Below are 22,532 nucleotides of genomic sequence, written 5' to 3'. Positions count from 1 at the left end.
GTACAGATCACAGTAAGCTCTGCAAAAATCACTAAACAATTTTTCTTCTTCCACGGAGGAAAATACTATTAGCCATATTTTATAGCTGGGGGAAAGGGAGAGGTTACTGAAGGTGAGAGAACTCTCTGGGCTAAAAATGTTCAGCATTCAAGATGAGGAATTAGGACAACTATCCCTGGACAGCTGCCTAGGGACAACTGCAGGATAACCATGAAAAGATATTGCTTCCTCAGTGTGTGACCTTGTCTGCTGTTTGTTCAGTTCATTGTCCTCTGATGGTTTTCATAGACTGGGCACAAATGACTGGACTACTTCATTTTATTCTGTTGATGCTGGGCACTGAAGTACATTTCACAGTATGTAAAGCTGAGAGCAACACAGGCAGAGTGGGTCAGGTGTAGAAGAAAGGTAGGAAAGATGGGATAAGGGCTGTATATTCAATATGTGTTACACTGAGTCATCAGTATTAACACTGATGATGGAGGAGCTGTGATGCTTATATACCTCATTGACATGGTGGCATTAACATGTAAGGATGATGTAGTGAATCCTGAGGACAAAACTTCTACCCTGGACTTCCACAGGGCTGATTTTGGCCTACTCGGAAGACTGGTTCAGAGGGTACCTTGGGAAACAGCCCTTGAAAACAAAGGGGTCCAGGAGACATGGACATGCTTCAAGAAGCAAGTCTTGAACGCACAGGAGCAGGCTGTCCCAGTCTGCCGAAAGGCGAGCCGGTGGGGAAGACAGCCAGCCTGGCTGAACAGGGAGATTTTAAAGGAGATTAGGGGGAAAAAGAGAGCTTACCGACTATGGAAAAAAGGACTGGCTACTCATAAAGAGTTTAGGAAGATAGTTAGGTCATGTAGAAAGAAACTTAGAGAGACAGAGGCAGAATTTGAACTCAGTCTAGCCACTTCTGTTAGGGATAACAAGAAGTGCTTCTACAAATACATCAATAGCAAAAGGAGGGGCAAGGGAAACCTCCATTCTTTGTTGGACATGGGGGGAAACATAGTCACCAAGGGTGAGGAAAAGGCTGAGGTGCTTAACACCATCTTTGCCTCAGTTTTCAACAGTAAGAGAGGTTGTCCTCAGGACAACTGGCCTCCAGAGCTGGTAGGCAGAGACAGGAAGCCAAATAGCCCCCTTGTAATCCAGGAGGAAACAGTTAGTGACCTGCTGAGCCACTTGGATCTTCACAAGTCTATGGGACCAGATGGGATCCATCCTAGGGTGATGAGGGAGCTGGCAGAAGAGCTCGCCAAGCCACTTTCCATCATTTACCAACACTCCTGGCCCATTGGGGAGGTCCCAGATAATTGGAAGTTGGCAAATGTCACACTGATCCACAAAAAGGGCTGGAAGGAGGACCCGGCAAACTACAGGCCCATCAGCCTGACCTCAGTGCCTGGCAAGGTTATGGAGCAGATCATCCTAAGTGTGATCACACAACACTTACAGGATGGACAAGGGATCAGACCCAGCCAGCATGGGTTTAGGAAGGGCAGGTCCTGTCTGACCAACCTGATCTCCTTTTATGATCAGGTGACCCGCCTGGTGGATGAGGGGAAGGCTGTGGATGTGTCTATCTGGACTTCAGCAAAGGCTTTGACACCATACTCCTGAAAAAGCTGGCGGCCCATGGCTTGGACAGGGGCACTCTGTGCTGGGTTAGGAACTGGCTGGAGGGCTGGGCCCAGAGAGTGGTGGTGAACGGTGCTGCATCCAGTTGGCGACCGGGCACTAGTGGTGTCCCCCAGGGATTAGTGTTGGGCCCAGTTCTTTTTAATATCTTTATTGATGATCTGGACGAGAGGATTGAGTGTACCATCAGCAAATTTGCAGATGACACCAAGTTGGAGGGAAGTGTTAATCTGCTGGAAGGCAGGAGGGCTCTGTAGAGGGACCTGGTCAAGCTGGAGGGATGGTCTGATTCCAGCAGGATGCGGTTCAACAAGGCCAAGTGCCGAGTCCTGCACTTTGGCCACAACAACCCCCTGCAGCGCTACAGGCTGGGCACAGAGTGGTTGGAGAGCAGCCAGACAGAGAGGGACCTGGGGGTTTGGATTGACAGGAAGCTGAACATGAGCCAGCAGTGTGCCCAGGTGGCCAAGGAGGCCAATGGCATCCTGACCTTCCCTGGCCAGCAGGACCAGGAAAGTCATTCTTCCCCTGTACTCAGTGCTGGTGAGGCCACACTTGGAGTACTGTGTCCAGTTCTGGGCCCCTCAGTTCAGGAAGGATATTGAGGTGCTGGAGCAGGTCCAAAGAAGAGCAACGAGGCTGGTGAAGGGACAAGTTCTGTGAGGAGAGGCTGAGGGAGCTGGGGTTGTTGAGCCTGGAGAAGAGGAGGCTCAGGGGAGACCTCATCACTCTCTACAACTACCTGAAAGGAGGTTGTAGCCAGGTGGGGGGTTGGTCTCTTCTCACAGGAAACCAGCAGTAAGACAAGAGGGCATGGTTTTAAGCTGTGCCAGGGCAAGTTTAGGTTGGATATTAGGAAGAAATTCTTTACAGAGAGAGTAATCAGACATTGGAATGGGCTGCTCAGGGAAGTGGTGGATTCACTGTCCCTGGAGGTTTTTAAGATGAAACTGGATGTGGCACTTGGTGCTATGGTCTAGTAACCACGGCGGTGTTGGATCAAGGGGTGGCCTTGATGATCTTGGAGGTGTTTTCCAACCTGGTTGATTCTATGATTCTATGACAAACTATCTCCTCTAGGAATATATCAGCTGTTTTCCTCCCTCCTTGTGAAGGACTAGAAACTGTGATAAGTGCAACAACTCCTTCTCTCATTCTCTTGCTCACTTGATCTAATTCAAGTATTCACTGTAGTTTTGCCACCTTCCCACCAGCTTCCTCAGCATCAGTGATTGCACAGGTCAGCATAGGCTCCATCAAAAGTGTTCTAAGCGGGAGTGTCAGCCAGGTGGGTGGGCTGGCTAATTAATTGTGAGGCAAAAGCTGTAAGAAATGGTTTCATTGGGCTACATTGCAAACCAGGGAGAAGCAATCAACTAAAACTTCTCTAGGGCTGCTCTTAGCCTAAACAGTGCTCCAGTATAGTCATAACTCTTTATGACCATTGTGTGGCTGTCCTATTATTTTATATACTGCCTTGTGAGAAGGTGTGTATCTTCCTAAGTCATCCTGTCTTCTCGTTCTGGTGTTGTTTCTATGTGTATTTTCTTCAAGTGTCTCTTGCAGGTCCCTCATACAGATTTTTTTTCTTCTTTTGCTCCCCAGGGTGCGGGCAGGTTCTTCGGGCTTCTAGAGGTCAGATTTTGCTGGAGGGTTACCCACTGAATGCACGATGCGAATGGACTATCCATGTTCAAGCTGGATTTAACATTGAATTAAGGTGGGTCATGTTGACTTTTAGCCAGCACTGATTTCAGGTGGACATTAGGGCATGTGGATAACCAAGAGCCCATGAGGGTCAACAGCTGTAAGCTCTGCAGCACTGAAGGTATAGCTACCACTTTGTGTTTGGTACCTCAGTTCTTTCCCCTGGTCTAGCTTGTGATGGGCAACCACTGGACAAATCATCAGTACTGTGCTTTCAATTTCCATTTAGGACAGCTGGATGCTAAGGAGAGTTTCTCAGATTTTAAGCTCAAGGTAGCTCTTTTCAAGACCTTTATACCAGAGAACCCAACATTTTCTGAAGACAGTACCAGGTACCAGACTGAACTACAACATTCTTTGATGAAAAGCTGTAGGAACATTTTAATATGACATCTCATGCAAAGAGAGAGTTGCCCATGGGACCTGCCTTACATTTAGCCTACATTTTCCCTCTGTTATTTTTCTTTCACTTATTTTACCAGACCTGTCTTCTACCAGCTTCAGTTATTCCTCTTACCATTCCTGTGTCTGGAGGATGTGATTAGTTCTCCTGCAAGTCATCGCTCTTCTGACCTGTGTATGCTTAGACTTACTAACCTGTTCTTTCTGATCCAAGCTCACAGTTTTTGACTGGGTATCCTGCCTAGTGCAGGAAAGCCTCCTGTTGGACTGATTTCGCATGTGTGTAGCAGGGTGCTCACACATGCAACAGGAAGTGTGGCAGCGGGTATCCAAACCCCACTAGTTAATATGATAAAACCAGTAGCCAAACCCTTCATATCAACCCTTTCACCAACTTTGGAGCCCAGGAAAAAGAGCTATGCTAGACACACAAACAGTTGAAATATGTTTAAAAGGTTTGAATGTGTTCCTGTATGTTTGAAGAGAGATTTAATAAGAGGAAGACAACTCAATTTAATAGAAGAGCTTGTGGCTTTCCCACACTAATGCACTTTTTTTCAGACTTGCAAATGCAAGCCTATTGTGTAGTTATGAGCAGCTGCAACTAATGCCTGGGATAGCATTGTAACCTCTTGACTTTGGAGAAATGTGTAGGAGAGACGGGAGCAATGCTGTGAGGAGGAGTTTTGTGTTCTCATGACACAACTTCACATCAGTCTCAGCATGCATGAGTTTTACCTACCTTGTTTTTAAAAGGTGTTGTTGAGGTGCATGATCTGCACAGCACAAGCTCAGGGAGCTGATTTTTTTTCCTGTTTCTGAACAGGGCTTTGTCAATTGTGAGGCTTAAAAAGTGCTTCAGGAGCTACAGGTGTCACCCTGTCTTCACTGTTACAGGGGTGGGTGTGAGAGTGGAAATGGATCCTGTGCATGCACCACTAGTGAATGCACCCATCCCTGGGTAAAATGTTGACAGCCAGGTGGCATCAGGCACAAGGTACAAGAAAGGGAGAAAAGGGTATTTTTACAAAGGACACTAGATTGAAGAGATGTACAGTTAGCAGATGTGCTAACTCTTTTGAGAAATCAGACCTCCATTGTAGACCCTGAGGGCCACCCGTATGCATACTAGGAAGATGTGTCACATGAGATCGGTACAGTTCATTCTATTTATCTTTGCTGTTACCAGAAAATGCAAAACTTTAACATGAGGAGCATCCTGCAGGGACTGCCTTTCTCTTTCTCCCCATGTCCAGCCTTCCTGCAATCAAACAAACACAGTACTAGGTATCTCCTTGATGTAACTAAATTGTTATATTCCAACTATGAAAGTCTCCAAGAGGGAAGCCTGAGCTACCAAACTTCTGTTGTAAGCATCTACATTCATCTGAGTTGGGTAGTGCTGGAGAAGCCTAAAGCCCTTTGCATAGCCTGATGATGAGTTTAATGTCTGAATGTCTAAAAATCCCATCAGATGACACAGTACTTCTAGGGAAAGATCAGAAACTCTTCTCAATGTCCACACTTAATCCTGCCACCCTGCAAGTTCTGCAGGAGGCACAGAGGAAACCTTCAGGGCAAACACAGAACAGGAGGACCTCACATAAGGTACCTCTGTGTAGTGGGTTCTCAAAGCTGACCATTGAGGTATTTCAGCAGTTAGACACTGTGGCAAAGTGGCACAATAAGCCTACAACTTCTCTTTTAGGCCATTCCTACACAGAAAGGGAGGTACAACCAGAGCCTGCCTCCTGAGTCTGCCATCCCTGTTTCCTTCACTGCATTTTCATACAAACATGCTGATCCCCTCTGTGGGTGGTAACGGCTTAGAACTGTAATGCACAGCCAGCACTGTGCTCAATCAGCACAACTGCTAACAAAAGAACTCTTTTCTTCATTCTGTCTGTGCACAAATCCTGTTTGCTGCCACCCTGATGGCTTGCAAGGGCAAGGATGGGGACACTGGGATACAGAAGGTGAACAAAGTGGTTGTCTTTGTTTACATAGAGCAGGAAGAGTAGAATTCTCAGGAGCACAGATAAATCTTCCCTTGCTTTAAGCTGTGCCACACAGTCCTTTGGAGGTTGGTTTAGAAATCTGTTATGATAAATAGTGCCCATATTGTGGTGGTAGTTTGTTTTCCCTGCCTTTTTTCCCAGCCTTGTTTTGTTTTGGGATGTGATGTATAAATTCCCTCAGCCTGAGCCATGTCAGGGGTGTCATACCACAGTAGAAGTAGCTCACAACTTTCAGTCTTTTTCTTTAGTGTCTCAGCAGAGAGTTTTAACTATTCTCTTTGGCTGGAAGCTTTCCTTAGAGGGGTTGGTGAATGTATTCACACTACAGACACTGATGAAGTCAAGACAATACTTTGCATCTTGTATCTGATGAGCTGTTGCATGAAATTAGCATGCTTATTTTTATAATATCCAAGAGAGTTATAATTACAGTTTCACTGGTGAGGGAACTGAGATTCATTACATTGCCTGCACCTATGATTTAAACAGCAATAGACCTCATGGTCTGTAAAGGGGCCTGTCAACTGGACCATAGCCAAGAGGTTTTTAAAAGCTTTGGCAGGTTTCCTGACCTGCCAAGTCTGAGTCTTAATCATGGGATCCCATGTCGTCAGTACAGTATATCTGCTTCTATGCCAAGTTAAATAAAATGCAAATCAGAACCCCTATGCCTTTCTGTTTTCCTCATTTTTTAATGCAGAGAAAACAAAAAATTAAAGAGAGTATTCTGTGTATGGTTCTTTCATTATGCGTTTTCATTCTGTGTGAGTATGTCTTGATATTCTTTGTTCAGGGATGCCCTTGCTAGACACAGTTTACCTTTACATGTATAAACAATACTGCTCCCAGGAGGTAATGGACATTCCAGAAACTTTCCCTTTGTACTCACACACATACTTAATGTTAATCAGAAATGCACCAGGTCAGAAAACCAGTAAATATTTTTTAGGACTGGGTTTCAGGATAAACTGTAGCCTGATAAGTGTAATAAGGATGAATGGGTTAATTTATATTGCTCTATTACTTCCATAAGGATAGATCCCTGGGGTATGTTTCAACAGTGAAAGAATGTTTTGAAGATGTAGTGTATAACCTGATACCTGTGAGGATGTCTATGACAAACCTGACAGAACTAGAATTCAACTCATGCATTTTATGCAAAGCTAAGTTGAATTATTGCTCTGTGATGCATATTTAAAGCAGATGTGGGTTTTTTTCTTGTTCTACATACCATCAGATGATTTAAAAAATGTGGGGCTCTGCTCCATTGATGTAGTTTCCTACAACTGCTCAGTCATTTCTCTATATGTAGTCTACTCCTGATGCTCTAAAACAAACCATATGACCTGAACAAAGATGACTGAGTAGAGTCAAAGAAAGGTCATTTCACATAGCATGGGGGCCTCCTTAACATGGGGGCCTGAGTCCCAAGATGAGAAGTTCAGGAAATAGGCTCTGCAACTCTCCTTCCCTTCAAACTGTGAGGTCCAGCAGCTGATCCAAAATTTTGTCTCGCTTTGGTGTGCAAATGCAGTCTGCAAATCAGTAGGCCCACATTGGAATAGGCAGTGTGGGAGATATAGCCTAATCCTAAATACACGTTTACAGTGGTCGGGGTTCCTAGGAGGACTGAGTACATAACAAGTTTCATCTATAAAATATCCTGCCGAACAGTAGTTACGCGGTCTCTCCCAGGCCCATATCTTCTCTTTTTCTGCTGTACCAAGGCTGATCCCAGCCTCCCTGGACATTGCACATTCTCCAGAGGCACTGGGTGTATCTCACTGTGTTTCTCATTCATATTCTGGTGGGATGCTTTGGCTCTGGACCTAACTGAATTCAAATAGCAGTATATAGCGTGGCTGTTAATGAACAAAAGCCTCGCACAGTGCCTGGATTGAAGCTAGGAAAGACAGACATTGTGGGAAAAGGCTTTAAATATTTCCCTTCTGCACTAACCCCTGTGCCTTATTTCTGCTCTCAAAAGAAGGACAAGTGCCAGACATTGAAGATTTACTACCATTTTGCTTTCTAATGCAAAATGTGCTGTAATATTTTGATTCCATTTCTCTGTTTCTGATTCTCTTACATCCCCGAGCTTTCTTTGTATCCCTAATTGCTGACTTCTGAACATCACACTGTAAATAGCTTTTGAACCTTGTTATTTGATGCTACTACTTTCAGTACTTAGAACTTTATTTAGGGGAAATAGAGCAATTTTTAGCAACTGGCAACGATAGAAATATGCCCCCTATATTGTCTTATCCTATATGAAAGTTCTGACATTGTATTATGGTTAGAAACCTGATGCATGTGAACAGACTGTATGACTTCAGTTTAGACATCACTGTTCTGACAGCTTATTATTCTCATGGAGGAACTGTATAGAGTTGAGCTGGCTCCCAAAGATCATTATGCAAAAATTGAGATGCAGTGAGGCGGACTTTATGTGGTTAGGGACTTTTTGATTCATTGAGAGGGGTAGGCACTAACTTAGCTAAACATGCAGATAAATCATATTCAGGGTGCACAGGTATGCAGTCTGACTGTGTGTCCTTGTTCCCCAAGATTTTCCATGCTGAGCCTGGAGTTTGACTATATGTGCCAGTATGACTATGTGGAGGTCCGTGATGGGGACAATTTGGACAGTCGGATAATAAAGAAATTCTGTGGAAATGAGAGGCCACCTCCAATCCAAAGCACTGGGTCTTCACTCCATGTTCTCTTCCAGTCTGATGGATCCAAGAACTTTGATGGATTTCATGCTGTCTTTGAAGAAATTACAGGTAAAATAGTCCAAATATGGAACATGCCACTCATTCTCATTAATTCAATTTCACTAATCTCTTTCCCTGTTTTGCTTCATTAAAAACTTTCATACTGTGTTGCCAACAGCAACTTACATAAAGTCAGTGTGGGGAAGATCCAAAAGCTGTCAGATGGCGTGTGAATGTGAGGCTCTTCTAAAAAAGACTGAATTCTTTCTACGTGTGTGAAGAACAAGCACATCAGCCAATAGAGAAAAGCTGCTGTTTTGCGTGACTGTTCAGTTTGAATCGAAGAATTAAGAGCACAGAAGGAAATAGAGGAAGGGGCATGGGTATCTGCAATGGCAGAATTGCTCAATGCTGTATGCAGGAGCAGAGTCACTGTCTCAGCTACCAAAAACCTGATGCAAAGCCTCATGCCCTGACAGAATTCTTGTGTTGGCTCATGTACCATTAGGGCTTAAAAAAAAAAAAGGGTGTACAAAGGACAGATTATTTTCTTTAAGAAAAAAAATAAAAGACGAGGCATTTTCTGTTCTGTAGCAATCTCAGTGTTATGAATGACAGAAGCAGGACTCCAAAATTACTGGTTTTGTTACTACTCAGTGCTTGAGTCTCTTACATTGCTTTCCATAGTTTCTTTCTGACTACAAATTAGCATTTAAAGTATAACTGGCTCCTCATTTTTCCATTGCATTTGCAGCAGCCTCTGTGCTCTTTCTGGATCTTCCTTGTTTAGCTATGTACGGAATTTTGGTCAAATCTATCCACAGTACTCCTGGCACAGAAGGTTAATCAGACTGTGCTGCTTTGCCATAGATAAACCCTGCAGGATCTATGACTCGCCATAACTTGCCTTCTGCACACACTAGTGACCCACATTTCATGAGGTCATCCTGGGTATACCTGTCTCAGGAAATTTAGTTAGTTTATATAACCCTTATATAAATACACAAACCTACAGAGGATCAGCTCTTAGCAATGAGCAGAAGTGTAACTAGCAATCTGAAATGTACGTACTTCTGGATGCAGCACCTAAGCCATTTCTTAGCCTGCCCTGTTCTTGAAATGTCACTTTTAGTACCTGCTAGTAACATAGCAGGAGCAGTTAGCTATTGATAGTTTGCCTGGGCTTACAGCAGGAGAGGTGACATAGAACAAATGAGTGTGGCGTGGGCTATGTTGCATAAGGGCTGCCTACACTCAGGGAACTAACATTTTCCATATGGTGCAAGCTGAATTGGTTCTGTTTTCCCTGCCCAGCAGGGAACACTTGGTATTCGAATATGGTTGAGCACTTTATTTCCGCCCCATTTTTAGTGGTAATTATTCTGAGGCTGTGAGGCTGCAAGTGTGGTAATCCACACAGAGCACGTTGTAAAGGCCTTCTTAGAATTTGTTGAGGAGGTCTTATTGTGCACTTTATTATGAGGCTGTTCTGGTCTAATGTGTAGCTGCAGTGAAAGGCTTTTCAAACACTCCCAGTGTCTTTTTATGTGAAGCATTAACCTGGCCAGCAGGACCATTTAAGGGAAGAATACAGTGTTCATGGGGCAGCAAAGAATTGAAAGCGAGGGCAGCACAGGATCGAAAGCTCTGGCAGCACATTGAAAACTGAAGCAATTCCCTTGAAATTTTCCTCTGTGCACAGCACTGTGGAAGAGCCAAAGTCCCCAGAACAGATTTCACAGGGCTTACTAGAGCAATTTCCTATGCTGCAGGTGAGAGCAGCAGCAGCACAGGTGCTTACAGGATGTGGACCAGGCCATGGAGGTGATCTGATGTCCCCAGCACCTTAGTGGAGTAGTGGAGAGGACTGAAGAAGTATCTTATGCTGCCAAAAGTGAATTCCTTGAATTCCTTCCCTTTCTGGCTTCCCTTCCTGTGAGCTCTGTACTGGCTTAGAAGTCACAGCTTGCTGAAACAGGGGTGCTGACTGCACAGATGTCACTGGTTCAACTGCCAGAAAGGTTTTGATTGATACAAAATAAGTTGCAAAGCCTGTATCTCCTTTAGGAAAGGTCACTGCATGTGTAGTTATTAAAGGATGAAACTACACAACCTGCTGCGCTGCCTAGTCTGGGGCAGGTGCTAGGTCCCATCCCATGCCAAGTGTGAAATGGGAACCAGTAACTGGCATGAGTGACTAGAAGTCACTCAGCAGAATTCAGATGAGAATCATGGGGGGCCAGATGGGGAGCCATCAGGGTCTCTTAAAGATTAGTCATACGCTGGCTCCAGTTAGATGAAAGCCTGTTACTGACTTTCAATAATAACACTTTACTTTTTGTACCCCTAAGCTAGCGATCTTTGACACAACACAGTGGATTTAACCTTTTATAGTATTGTCCTGTGTTGTTTGACTTAATCCAGGAAATCAAGACTCCTTAAAAAAGGAAAAATATTTAGTGCTCTTGAATATCAGGCATTTTCAAGGACAGTGTCTGACAGTATCTGAACCTTATCCTTGTCCACTTGACATGCTTACTTTTCCATAATCATGAGACAAAGCTGTGGCAAAGACAAAGCTGAAAGTTCACTAGCTTCAAACCAGTGATTACAAAAGATCAGTCTGTACAGCCTTTTGCTTCTCCTTCCCTTTCTCAGTGATATTTTACATTAGTTGGATACAGTAAAATTGCCACATATATATTTCATTTTAACAAATGAATTACTGTCTTTAGTCAGGCCTTAGTCTTCAATGACACCTGGAAGATATTTGTTGTCCAACCATGTATGAATTGCTCTTACATCACCACATGAAACCTCCAAAGAAGTCCATATGTGGCATCTATATATTTCTTGTCTCATGCCATCTGGATATAGGAGACTTCTCCAAGAGAAGCTACTCTGAGGTCGGTCCATATGGTGGCAGAGTGACAGATCCTGGCACATGGGGGCTTTTCCTGAGGTGGGAGATGCCTGAGCATGTCTTGAGGGAGGTGCTGAGGAGACCTGCACGTTGCCAGAACAACCAGCCCTCTGTGCCCCACCGTGCCTATGCAGAGCAGCCGGGGGGTGTGCGGCAGGTCATGCAGTGCTTGGGTGCACAGCGGGGGCAAGGTCCTGCTGTAGCTGCAGAGCTGAGCCCAGCCATGGTATCCACTCAGCAGGGAGCTATGTGCTCTGCACATGCCAGAAAGGAGGTGGTGACCCAAGCAGAGCTTCCCCAAAAACATGGAGCCATCCAGGTCTGGCTGCAGGGAGGGCCAGAGCCTGTCTTTTTTGACTCAGTCATCTCTTTTCACACTTCTCAAGCAGATTGACTGCAAGACAGGGACTGGGAAAGCAATGTCCCTCCCGCTGTAAGAGAAGATCAGGGCTGTGACCTTCTGAGGAAGGTCAAGCCTATGGGACCTGCCACCATGCATCCCAGAGTCCTGAGGAATTGGCTGATCTAGTTGCCGAGTCACTTTCCATTATATTTGAAAAGTCATGGCAGTCAGATGAAGTCCCAGGTGACTGGAAAAGGGGAAACATTGCACCCATTTTTAAAAAGAGGTAGAAAGGAGGACCCCAGGAACTACCAACCTGTCAACCTCATCTCAGTGCCTGTGAATATCATGGAGGAGATGCTCCTAGAAGCTGTGCTAAGGAACTTGGAGGACAGGGAGGTGATTTGAGACAGCCAGCATGTCTTCACCAAGGACAAATCCCGCCTGACCAACCTAGTGGCTTTCTACAATGGAGTGACAACATCAGTACACAAGGGAAGGGCTACAGATGTCATCTCTCTGGACTTTTGTAAGGCCTTTGACATGGCCACAACATCCTTCTCTCTAAATTGGAAAGATATGGATTTGATGGGTGGACTGTTTGGAGGATGAGGAATTGGTTGGATTCCAAGGGGAGCGGTCAACATCTCAGAGTCCTGATGGACATCAGTGACAAGTGGTGTCCCTCAGGGGACCATATTGAGACCAGTGCTATTTAATGTCTTCATCAGTGTCACAGACAAAGTGATGGAGGGAGCACTCAGCAAGTTTGCAGATGGCAGCAAGGTGAGTGGTGTGGTTGACATGCCTGAGGGATGGGATGCTATCCAGAGGGACCTGGACAAGCTCAAGAAGTGGGTCTATGGGAGTCTCATGAGGTTCAACAAGGACAAGTGTCCTGAACTTGGGTTGGAGCAACCCCAAGTATTGATGCAGGCTGGGAGATGAACTTGCTGAGAGCAGTTCTGACAAGAAGGACTTAAGAGTACTGCTGGATGAAAAGCTGGACATCAGCTGTCAATGTGCATTTGCAGCTCAGAAAGCCAACTGTGTACTGGGCTGCACCAAAAGGAGAAGAACCAGGAGGTCTAGGGAAGTGATTCTGCCCCTCCACTCCACTCTGGTGAGACCCCACCTGGATCATTGCATCCAGCTCTGGGGTCCTCATCACAGGCAGATAGACCTGTGGAGCAAGTCCAGAGGAGGGCTGCAAAGATTCTCAGAGGGCCAGAATACCTCTCCTATGAAGAAAGGCTGAGACAATTTCAGTGTTCAGCCTGGAGAAGAGAAGGCTCTGGTGAGACCTTATTGCAACATTTCAGTCCTTAAAGGTGACTTATAACAGAGATGGAGACAGACAGCTGCAATAGGACAAGGGGTAATGAATGTAAGCTAAAAGAGGGTAGATTTAGATTACATATAAGGAAGAATTTTTTTATAGTGAGAGTGGCACAACACTGGAACAGGTTGCCCAGAAAATGGTAGATGTCATGTCCCTGAAAACATTCAAGCTCAGACTGGACAGGAGACTGAACAATCTGATCTAGCTGAGGATGTCCCTGAAGGGGATTGGACTAGATGACCTTTACAGATCTCTTCCATCCCAAAGTATTGTATGATTCTATGATTCTACTTCAGGTGAAGTCTCTGCAAGGAAAACTGCTGATTCTGGACTGCAGCAGAGTGAATGCTTTGAAGTAGTAATATACAACCTCACCATAGGACCCCCAGGGTGGGTTGCTTGTGGTTGCAACACTCAACAGCTGGTACAGGCATTAATTTTTCTTTTTAACCAAAATAATCATGGAAGGACGAAGATGATCTGTAAAGAATTGGAATGCAGGACTTTCTAGCAATTATTATTTCCAAGTTTAATGTGTGAGCTATCAACCATGCTTGGATAATTCTTTAAGATAGCAAGGAATATGTTTTGTAGTCAACGTGAACTGAAACTGAACTCAACTTCTGGTATGGATCCGATGTGAACTTTGCTGCAGAGTCTTGTTTTATAAAGATGAACTTGAAGCAGGACATCAGATCCTGAACTCCTCAGGTGTTGGAGTTACTTGAATCTTAAACTAGATCTAAATCTTGAGATTTTGGGTCTACTTTCTGTCCGCTAAAACCCACACTCAATTTGGAAAATAATCTAAGTGGAAATTATTTTTTTGCATTTTTGAGATTAATTTATGTTCTTGTCCTGGTTTCAGCTGGAATACAGTTAATTGCCTTCTCAGTAGCTGGTGCAGTGCTGTGTTTTGGACTTTGTATGATAACACACTAATGTTTTGGTTGTTGCTAAGTAGTGCTTACTCTAGATCAAGAACTTTTCAGTTTCCCATGTTTTGCCAGTGAGGAGGTGCACAAGAAGCTGAGAGGGAGCATGCCCAGGACAGCTGACCAAAACTGGCCAAAGAATGTCATGCTCAGGATATAAACCGGGGGGAGTTGGCTGGAAGCCAGCATTTGCTGTCTGGGGAGGGGCTGGGCTTCAGTCAGTGAGGGGTGAGCAACTGTGTTGTGCATAGTTTTTTTCTCTCATGTGTTATTTCTCCGTCTCTCTCCCTTTCAATGTAATTATTATTACAATTATTGTTATTATTATTATATTTTATTTTGTTTCAATTATTAAGCTGTTCTTATCTCAACCAGTGAGGTTTACTTTTTCTTCCTCAATTCTCCTCCCTACCAGAGGAGGTGGGATGAGTGAGTGGCTGCCTGGTACTCGGCTGCCAGTTGGGGTTAAACCATGACAGTCCTACTCACTCATCTCCCCTTAGAGCAACCATCAAAGAAAGTGTGTGTGTGTTATTACACGGTGGAATTTGCTGATGTTAATTGCACAGTTACACATTCTGATATTAATTTATGCTAGTATGTACAGTTTGATGTGTATCACTGCTAAACGTGTTGCATGCAAGAGCTTCCCCAGAAAATTTAGGATCATCATGACCATTCACAGCTTCCTGAACCAAAAAGCAGAGAAGTACTTCTCAGGGACAAAGCAACTCCCAAAGTCTAGAATTACAAGATGCAAGACCCAAAAAACCCGCCAGAACCCAGAACTTATCCCTAAACTCTGGAGTGAATGGCAAGAGAAATGTAGGTTGCTATTAAATATCTTTAATTTAGGCTAAACATTATTTGAGCTTGGTGTAATTATTTTTCTTCCACAAAAATTTCTTACCACTTGACTACTACATTTAAAGGAAAATGGTAAAAGTAATGGATGTTGGGTAAATTACTACTCACCCCTATTAGATCCTTTCTCCAGTAAGCAAGAGAAGATGACTTTTTGACATGCATCAGGCCCTTTTCTCTGTCTTCCTAACTTTTAACCAGAAGATATAATTTACCCCAAGACACAACCACCATGAGGAAAACCAGATAGGTCCCCGATCCTATGAGAGACCGTGAACGTTCTTGCTTTTCTTTTACAGCTTGTTCTTCATCTCCATGTCTTCACGATGGAACGTGCATTCTAGACAAAAGAAGTGCCTACAAATGTGCCTGTCTGGCTGGCTACACAGGGAATCGCTGTGAAAACTGTGAGTACAGGCACTGTGTGTATGACCAGCCTCCAGGGTTGTCACTGATATAGGCCATTAATTGTTACAAGTGTCATTGATGTGTAGGTCAGGTCAGTCATACTGCCAGAGAGCACACTGAGCTTCCTCTGGCATTTTTAAAGACAGGGTGCTTGCAGTTCATGAAGATTTCCACTGAATCACTCTGGAGCTTTATGTCTATGTGTAAAAAGGTAAAACAAAAGTGGAACTAAGGAAAAGCACACAAGAAATCTCGTAGGGAATTAGCCTTATCAGACAGAGGTATACCTGCCTGCTGTTTTCCACTATGTGGATCAGCTGTTCTCTACTAAAGACACATACTCCAGCTGAGCCCTGTGCTTGATGCTCTAGTCAGAGTCAGTCATAGGAAACTTGTCTTCCCCCACAGCCACCTGAAAGGTAGAATTCTGGCACTATGAACGACAGAATCTTGGGATCAAAACAAATGAAGAAGGGTAGATTCTGTCCATATCTGTGTTGGTAGTCCTCACTGTCCCTATAGTCATACACTCAGTTTTGTCTGCCAAGTGAATTGTAGAATACTTTGGTTTAAATCAATTGTCTGTTCCAGTGATTTACTTCATGCATGAGCAAATGTCTTCGTCTAACAGGGCTCGAAGGAGCAAGAAGGAGTAAGAATTGTGCAATATGTGCCACGACAATGGCTATATCATCTGTACTAGCTGAAAGGAGCATGCTGCAACATTAAAAGTCCCTGAGCTAGAGCTCCAGCTGACCCTGGAGGATTTCAGTGATGATGGTGAAATACACTTGAGATCATATTTGGCCCAAGACAGGAAACATGGCTTACTGCTGTGGCATTACTCTGGCCACAAGGCACACAATGCCTTGCCTGCTAGGAGAGTTTTCAATTCTATGTCAGAGGAGCCAATATACACCAAACCTATCTTTTCCCCACATATGCCATTGTCAGGAGTGGGTTCATCTCCTGGAATTTCTTTTATTTCATCAGGGGAGTTAAATCATAGTGACATGATACATCCTTTCATGGATCATTTTGAGGTAAAAGACCTTTTGATTTCAGCAGACCCAGAATTACCTCATAAGGCTTGACTTCCCTCCCAGCAGATCAGAGGAGAGGTAGTTTTATATTTTCTATGAGTCTGAAAAAATTGTGGTTCTGAACAGCTGCCTCATTCTGCAGATTGCACCAATTCCTGGTATGTGTTCCATAGGGAAAAGGTTACTGAAAATGGAAGGTTCCTGACCTCGGGACAGAGAGTGGCTGGCTCTTCTGCTAACAACCTCTTTCCTGAGAGTAGTTGTTTAGCAGGTCATTTAGGGACTGAAAACCCCCGAGCTCTTTGCAACTGCTCAGTGGGATTAGTTCTGTTCCTGCCTTTAGAACAGGGTTAAAAAAAAAAAAAAAAAAAGGAAAGATTCCTGTCTGGTTCAGAATGAACCTGTATTTCAGATTAATTACATTTCCAGTAAACCTCAACCCTAGTTTTGGCAGGCTCTACACTATGGTCAAGTCATGCAATGAAGCTCATGTTCTTTACTGATTTTCTGTAACACACAGTAAAAAGGGAAGTTAGTAAAAAAACAATAGGATGAGACTTCTGTCATCATAAACAATGAAGGGTACAAGTAGTAACAGGATGAAAGGGAGAAGACACTTAAAAATATAGACAGTAAGATTTTTAACTTGGTAGGAATCCTATAGTTTGATTAGTGAAAGAACAATTTAGGTGAATCAAATTCTGTTACTTTATGATGTTTGTGGCTGTGTGCTTGCCTTTTGCTTATGCTAGGAAGTATTGTTTTCCAGCACCTATATTGCTGCTTTCCATAACAGAAATAAAGGTTGACTTTTTTTGTTGTATATGAATAGCAAACCTCACAGTGGGAAAACATCATGGCAATTCTCTGTTTTTTCCATCTTCGAATAATTTTTTTTCTTAAGCTATTTCCTTCAGTTTTGCCAAAAGGTATCCTAAGTATTTTCCACTTGTATGGGGGAGAAACGTCAGAAAGTTAAAGTTCGATTCATTTTTTAAGAACAAAAGGAAGAACTGGGAAAAAATATCTATGAGTGTAATTCTTTAAAAATTAGTCATGTAGTTTCCTGAACAGCATTTCAGTTTAAATGTTAAAGAGAGATTGTGTCATGCTCAGAATCTTTCTTTCTTTCAGCAACAGTGCTGTCTTGTGAGGTGGAGCCAAGGGAATTAAATTTATTTCTGCAGAAAACAGTCATAAAATATTTGCTGTTGGAGCAGTGAATATGGCTTTGGACACTGTAAGACTGATTTTTTTCAGCCTGGTTTTCTTGGAGCAAGTCAGGTGCAATCCTATTAAAGTTAATGGATGAAAAATAGATATAAGAGAGAAGAAAATTAGAGTCCCTTAATGTTAAGTGCCTGTAGAAGCTTTGTGATGGTGCAACAGAAGGTACCCAGAGTGATACAAGGGTTTTAAAGAAATCCAAGGGACATACTTCAGATGAAGGGAGACTGGGGGATTATCTCACCAAGGAATAAGTTAAGGCCAAATTAAACAAATTTACAATGGATATTTCATTACAGAATCAGAAATTTTGTAGGTCCCTTACCATCCCAATGCAGCTGTGTCTTTTTGTCTGTTACTAAGTTTAGTTTTGAGGATATGGGAATCACTGTTGGAATTATTATTGAAATCACCTTAATGAGATAAACCACAAGGAACCTCTTGTTTCCTCTGTTAAACTAAATTCCATCTATTTAACACAATGGTCAACATTGGTCAAGCTGCTTTCCTGAGGTAATATTTAACCCTAATTACTCTGTCACGATTTGCAATATTAATAAAATAATCCAAGGCACAGGTTACTTATAACTAGCAATCTCTCTCCTCTTCCACTATAGCAGCCAGGAAATTAACTTTTTGTTTACAATTTAATGAGCTAATACAGTGATTTAAAGGTTTCAACAGCATGAAGTGCAATATAGGCAAGTATTTTTCTAACAGCTGCTAATATATTTTGATCAGTCCTGTTTCAGAGCAAGAAATATTTTATAGAAATATGTCTCATTTCACTCCAGATACTGTTAAAAAACCCGAACAATATGAAATTGTAAAACAAATGCTAACCTTTTTTTCTTCTGACTAAAACCACAATAAAGACAAGACTTAAGTACAGAAAAAAAACCTTCTTACAGATAAATATGTGTTGCTATCATGGTACAGTAAGTAGAGAAAACTACTCCCTATTTTAAATACTTGGGCTTTTTTTCTGACCTTAAACTTAATTTGCAGTGTATCTGCATACCCCTCCCAGTAACCCCTTAGCCATGGTGACATGATTGAAGTAAAACTCAGGCTTTTCTGTTTGACCTCTGTAGATTTTAATGCAGTCAGAGGCACTCAAAAAACCACAAAATCAGATAATCTTGTTCTTTTAGCCTGCAATACTGTGAGACAGAGTGGCAACTTCCTCAAAAGATGCAGGGGAAAAGTAACCAGCTGACAAGTGCACATCCTGCATGCTAAAACCCAACCACTCCAGTATCAGATTGTCAATGACTCTACAGCGTGACAGCTACTTGTTGATCTCAAACTAAGAAAGGTCTTTTCCAAAGTCTCTATGTTGAGTTTTCCTGCTGAAGATGCAGCTGCAGAGAGATGGTATTGCTGGTACCCCATAGCACATGCTCTTGCCCTCTGCTTGTCCTCCTCCTAGGACAGGGTGTTCTGACTCAAATCCTCCTAGAGCTTGCTGGCCCCAAAGCAAGAGACCTTGACCTCATCCTGCCCAGAAATTTCCTGTTACCTTTATTTCAAACAAAGCCAGGCAAACTAGGGTTCCTACGCACATAAGAAGAACTTTGCTGAATGAGGAATTCAGGGCTGAGATCTGATTTCCATTTTTATTCTGTTTCTTGCTTCTGTCTGCCAAGTAGAAGAGCTTTGCTCTGCATCCTAATGAAGAGTCTAATCCAATTGACTAAACTGTATAAACTAACTCCTTGCTGTAGCCTTCGATGTTGCTAGGGCTGGCCTTAGTGTGTTCCAACAGGCCTCTGTAGCTTTCAGGCCCTTCCCCAATGCTTATATAATCCACTTCTATTCTTCCTGGCCCCATACAACTGTGACTTGGGCTGGTTCTTGGGGATGTGCTCACCCTTAACAGAGTGACTGATATTTAAGACAGGGAGAAAGCATTAACATCCCACCACCACACCCCACCCCCTGTTCTGCTATGGGAGAAATGGGCCCAGCTGTCAGTGCTTGGCATAAGCTAGACAGAGTTTTAAACTCAGCAGAACCTATGATGAGGCACTGGGGAAAAGTTCTGGACATTAAACCCTGTTTTTTTACCTAACCATGGATGTGTAATGCAGAGTCTTCTAAAGGACCGCTTGCAGGTTTAATTTTGTCAGAAAGATTCTCAGTAATAGATTTCAAGGAGTGTCATAATCACTGGTATATACTGGGCCATTTGCAACCCCCATGTGTTAGACCATGCCTATGCTGCGTGATTACAGTGGAGAACTTAATAATACCCCTGATAACCTGATAACCAAACACCCTCATAACCCCTCAGTTCTTTCTTTCCACTCTGTCCTGGAAATCAGTCCTATTCCAGTTGGGGAAAATGTTCCAAATAGAAATACGACTCCTAATTCCCCTGGGGCTGCCATTGGCTGGTGGGGACTGGTTTTTTTTGGGGTGTGGGGTTTTTGTTTTGTTTTGGTGGTTTTTTTGTTTTGGTTTGGTTTGGTTTTTTGTTTGTTTGTTGGGCTTAGCTTAGTTTTTCCAGTGGAAAATAGCTTGTTACAGCTTTTTTTTAAAGGGACGAAGTTCATCCCCACTTCTGTCAAGGTGGCTCTTTTGGTGGCTATGCCACAGAGATGAGGTTAAAGTCACTCCTTCTCCACCACATTTTCATTGTCCTCCCTATAGGCATATGTGTATAGGGTGGGAAATAAGAACTCAACTTCTCCTGCTGTCAAAGCACATGTATACCTGGAGCTGCTAAGGAGTAAAGGCTAGTGGCCTTTTTTCACTATTACAGTCCCAGGGTTCACCTACCTTGAGACCCACACACTACCAAAAACCTTTAATTGCAATGTGGCAGTTCTCAGGTTTTGCAGGCCCATTAGGGGTTACAGGCTAAATCTGAAAACAGCACCATCCTTTGGCCTGTCATGCAGCAACTCTGTAGTGTGAACAGTCAGGATGCCCTCAGAGGTGGCCATTCTCCAGAACCTTCCTGGAACTCCCTCTGAGAGGACATGTAGTATCACTCCCTGTGCCTCGAGCACTGTTACTTGGTTAAACTGCTCTTTGTGGCCAAGATTGTTCAGAAGGACTGTTAGTGCAAACAGGGTGAGAAAATCCTACAGTGATAAGATGGCCGGTGTAGTCACACAGGAAGCTTCACTGACCCACATGTCTCTCCAAAGCCAGATACTGCAGTCCTCAGAAAGGTTTTTAATGTCATCTTAAGAGTTCAGTTCTGGTAGCATAATGCCCTCTTTTGTTCTACTGAGCTGATGAGAAGAACATTGTGATGTTGCCTAGAACGTTTGCTAGAATGTTATCATTACTTCTCCATATATACTCACTGCCCAACAGTGTACTCCTTTCCAGGAGGATCATGTGTTTACAAGGCAATCTGTATTGTTTAGTGCCTAGTGCATGAATTTGAAGGGCTTGGGTAGATATGGAGGTAGAGATTTCTGCTCCCAGTTTTCACTTCAGTATATTTCCTGGAGATTTCTCCCTTGGTTAGAAGGATGCTGGAACTGTTCCCACAGAAACTGCCAAACCACCAAACATGATGTCTATTGCTTTAAGGTAACCTAATTTCAGGTTGTCTTAATTTACTGAGCAATAAACTAAAGCTGTTCAGCTCCTGCTACAAAAACAGCCAAGAGGCCTCATAGGAGGACAGAAACACCTAAGAGAAAAATGATGTTGATGGCTGAGGATGGAAAGCAAACATCTGAAGCAACCACTAAACAACAGCTGCTTGTAAATTAGCCTGCAGAAAACTAGTCCCTAGGACTGGTCTTTCCTTCAGTTTGTCAATATGACTGTTGGATTGGATAGGTCATGCAGTCTCTGGGAGGAAGGTGCTTACGCTGTGTAACTGTGTTTGATCTCATAATACTTTTATAATGTTTTGAAACTCCAGTGAGTAAGTGTTGCTAACAGCAAGGCTGAAAGAGACAGGACATCTGCTTTACTGACAACTGCTCTTGTCCCTTTTTATTTTCTTGGTGTCAATTAACTAGCCATTTTTTTTTAGTTTTTCATAAAGTGAAACATATCTGGTAAAACCCTATGGTATTCTGCCCAGAGCATAGCCCCAGGCATTGCTATCATCTAAACAAATAAAAAATTGTCTCTTTGTTAATGTCATCTATCCAGGGCCAGGCCTGCCACAGGAAAAGGAGTCTATTTCTAAACTACATTAAATATTTTCATAAGGAATCTCCACTTGCCCTACCCCAAAACAATACTGAACTTTTTCCTTGATCTGCTAAGATGCCTTAGAGATAAAACCATCCGTAGGATTCTCCCTGGTATGACTTGCCATGTGGAAGGATGAGTCAGTGTTGGACCAAGCTGCATTCCAGGTATTTTTACCCCACTGGACGGGCCAAAGATACTTTTCCCTGTCATTTAATCACTGAGTCATTTAGGAGACTAAGTCCTTCTGGCAGGCCCGCTCTAAGGTATGGCATAAATCAGCATAGAATAACCGCATGCAGGCCAAAAACCAGTTTGCATCACAGGCACACTTTAAGCTTAGCCCCATGTTTTGCAAAGGTCAAAGATGATGGGGGGCTGGTGTAGAGTTACAGAGTATTCTGAGTTGGAAGGGACCCACAAGGATCATTCAGTCCAACCCTTAAGCGAATGGCCTCTATGGGGATTGAACCTGTGACCTTGGTGTTACTAGCACCTTGCTCTAACCAACTTCTAAGTTGCTGATGGAGGTGTTTTCTGCTGCCTAGCTGAGGAGGAGGAGATGTAACTTTTGGTTTCTTTGGAGCTAGAAGAAATGAGAGAAAGGCCCAGAGTAGATTATAGATTTGGGATCTCTGCCTCTATCAGGCATTCATCATTGTTGGCCAGCTAGCTTCCCTTACCTGCTTCATCACCCTCCTAACCCTCTACCCTATTATTGGAGCCCTAGAAAACAAAATACTCAACTTCTAAAAATTCTCTAATAGTTTATAAAAAACATTGGTC

General features: G+C 43.2%; 1 protein-coding gene across 2 annotated transcripts in view; it reads left to right on the top strand.

Moving 5' to 3' along the window:
• PAMR1 (peptidase domain containing associated with muscle regeneration 1) overlaps positions 1-22,532 on the top strand; it is a 51,013-nt gene that overhangs the window by 5,636 nt on the left and 22,845 nt on the right. For both annotated transcript variants that reach the window (XM_027732661.2, XM_027732660.2), the window contains exons 3-5: positions 3,253-3,367; positions 8,343-8,560; positions 15,198-15,305. In XM_027732661.2, the coding sequence (XP_027588462.2) occupies positions 3,253-3,367; positions 8,343-8,560; positions 15,198-15,305 (441 nt within the window). The remainder of the gene's footprint in view (positions 1-3,252; positions 3,368-8,342; positions 8,561-15,197; positions 15,306-22,532) is intronic.

Source organism: Pipra filicauda, unplaced genomic scaffold (assembly GCF_003945595.2).
Source record: "Pipra filicauda isolate LSUMZ 115617 unplaced genomic scaffold, ASM394559v2 scaffold32_size4067784_pilon, whole genome shotgun sequence".
In the NCBI taxonomy this organism is placed as follows: Eukaryota; Metazoa; Chordata; class Aves; order Passeriformes; family Pipridae; genus Pipra; species Pipra filicauda.
The sequence above is the reverse complement of the archived record's forward strand: the minus strand, read 5'-3'. Positions and strand labels throughout refer to the sequence as shown.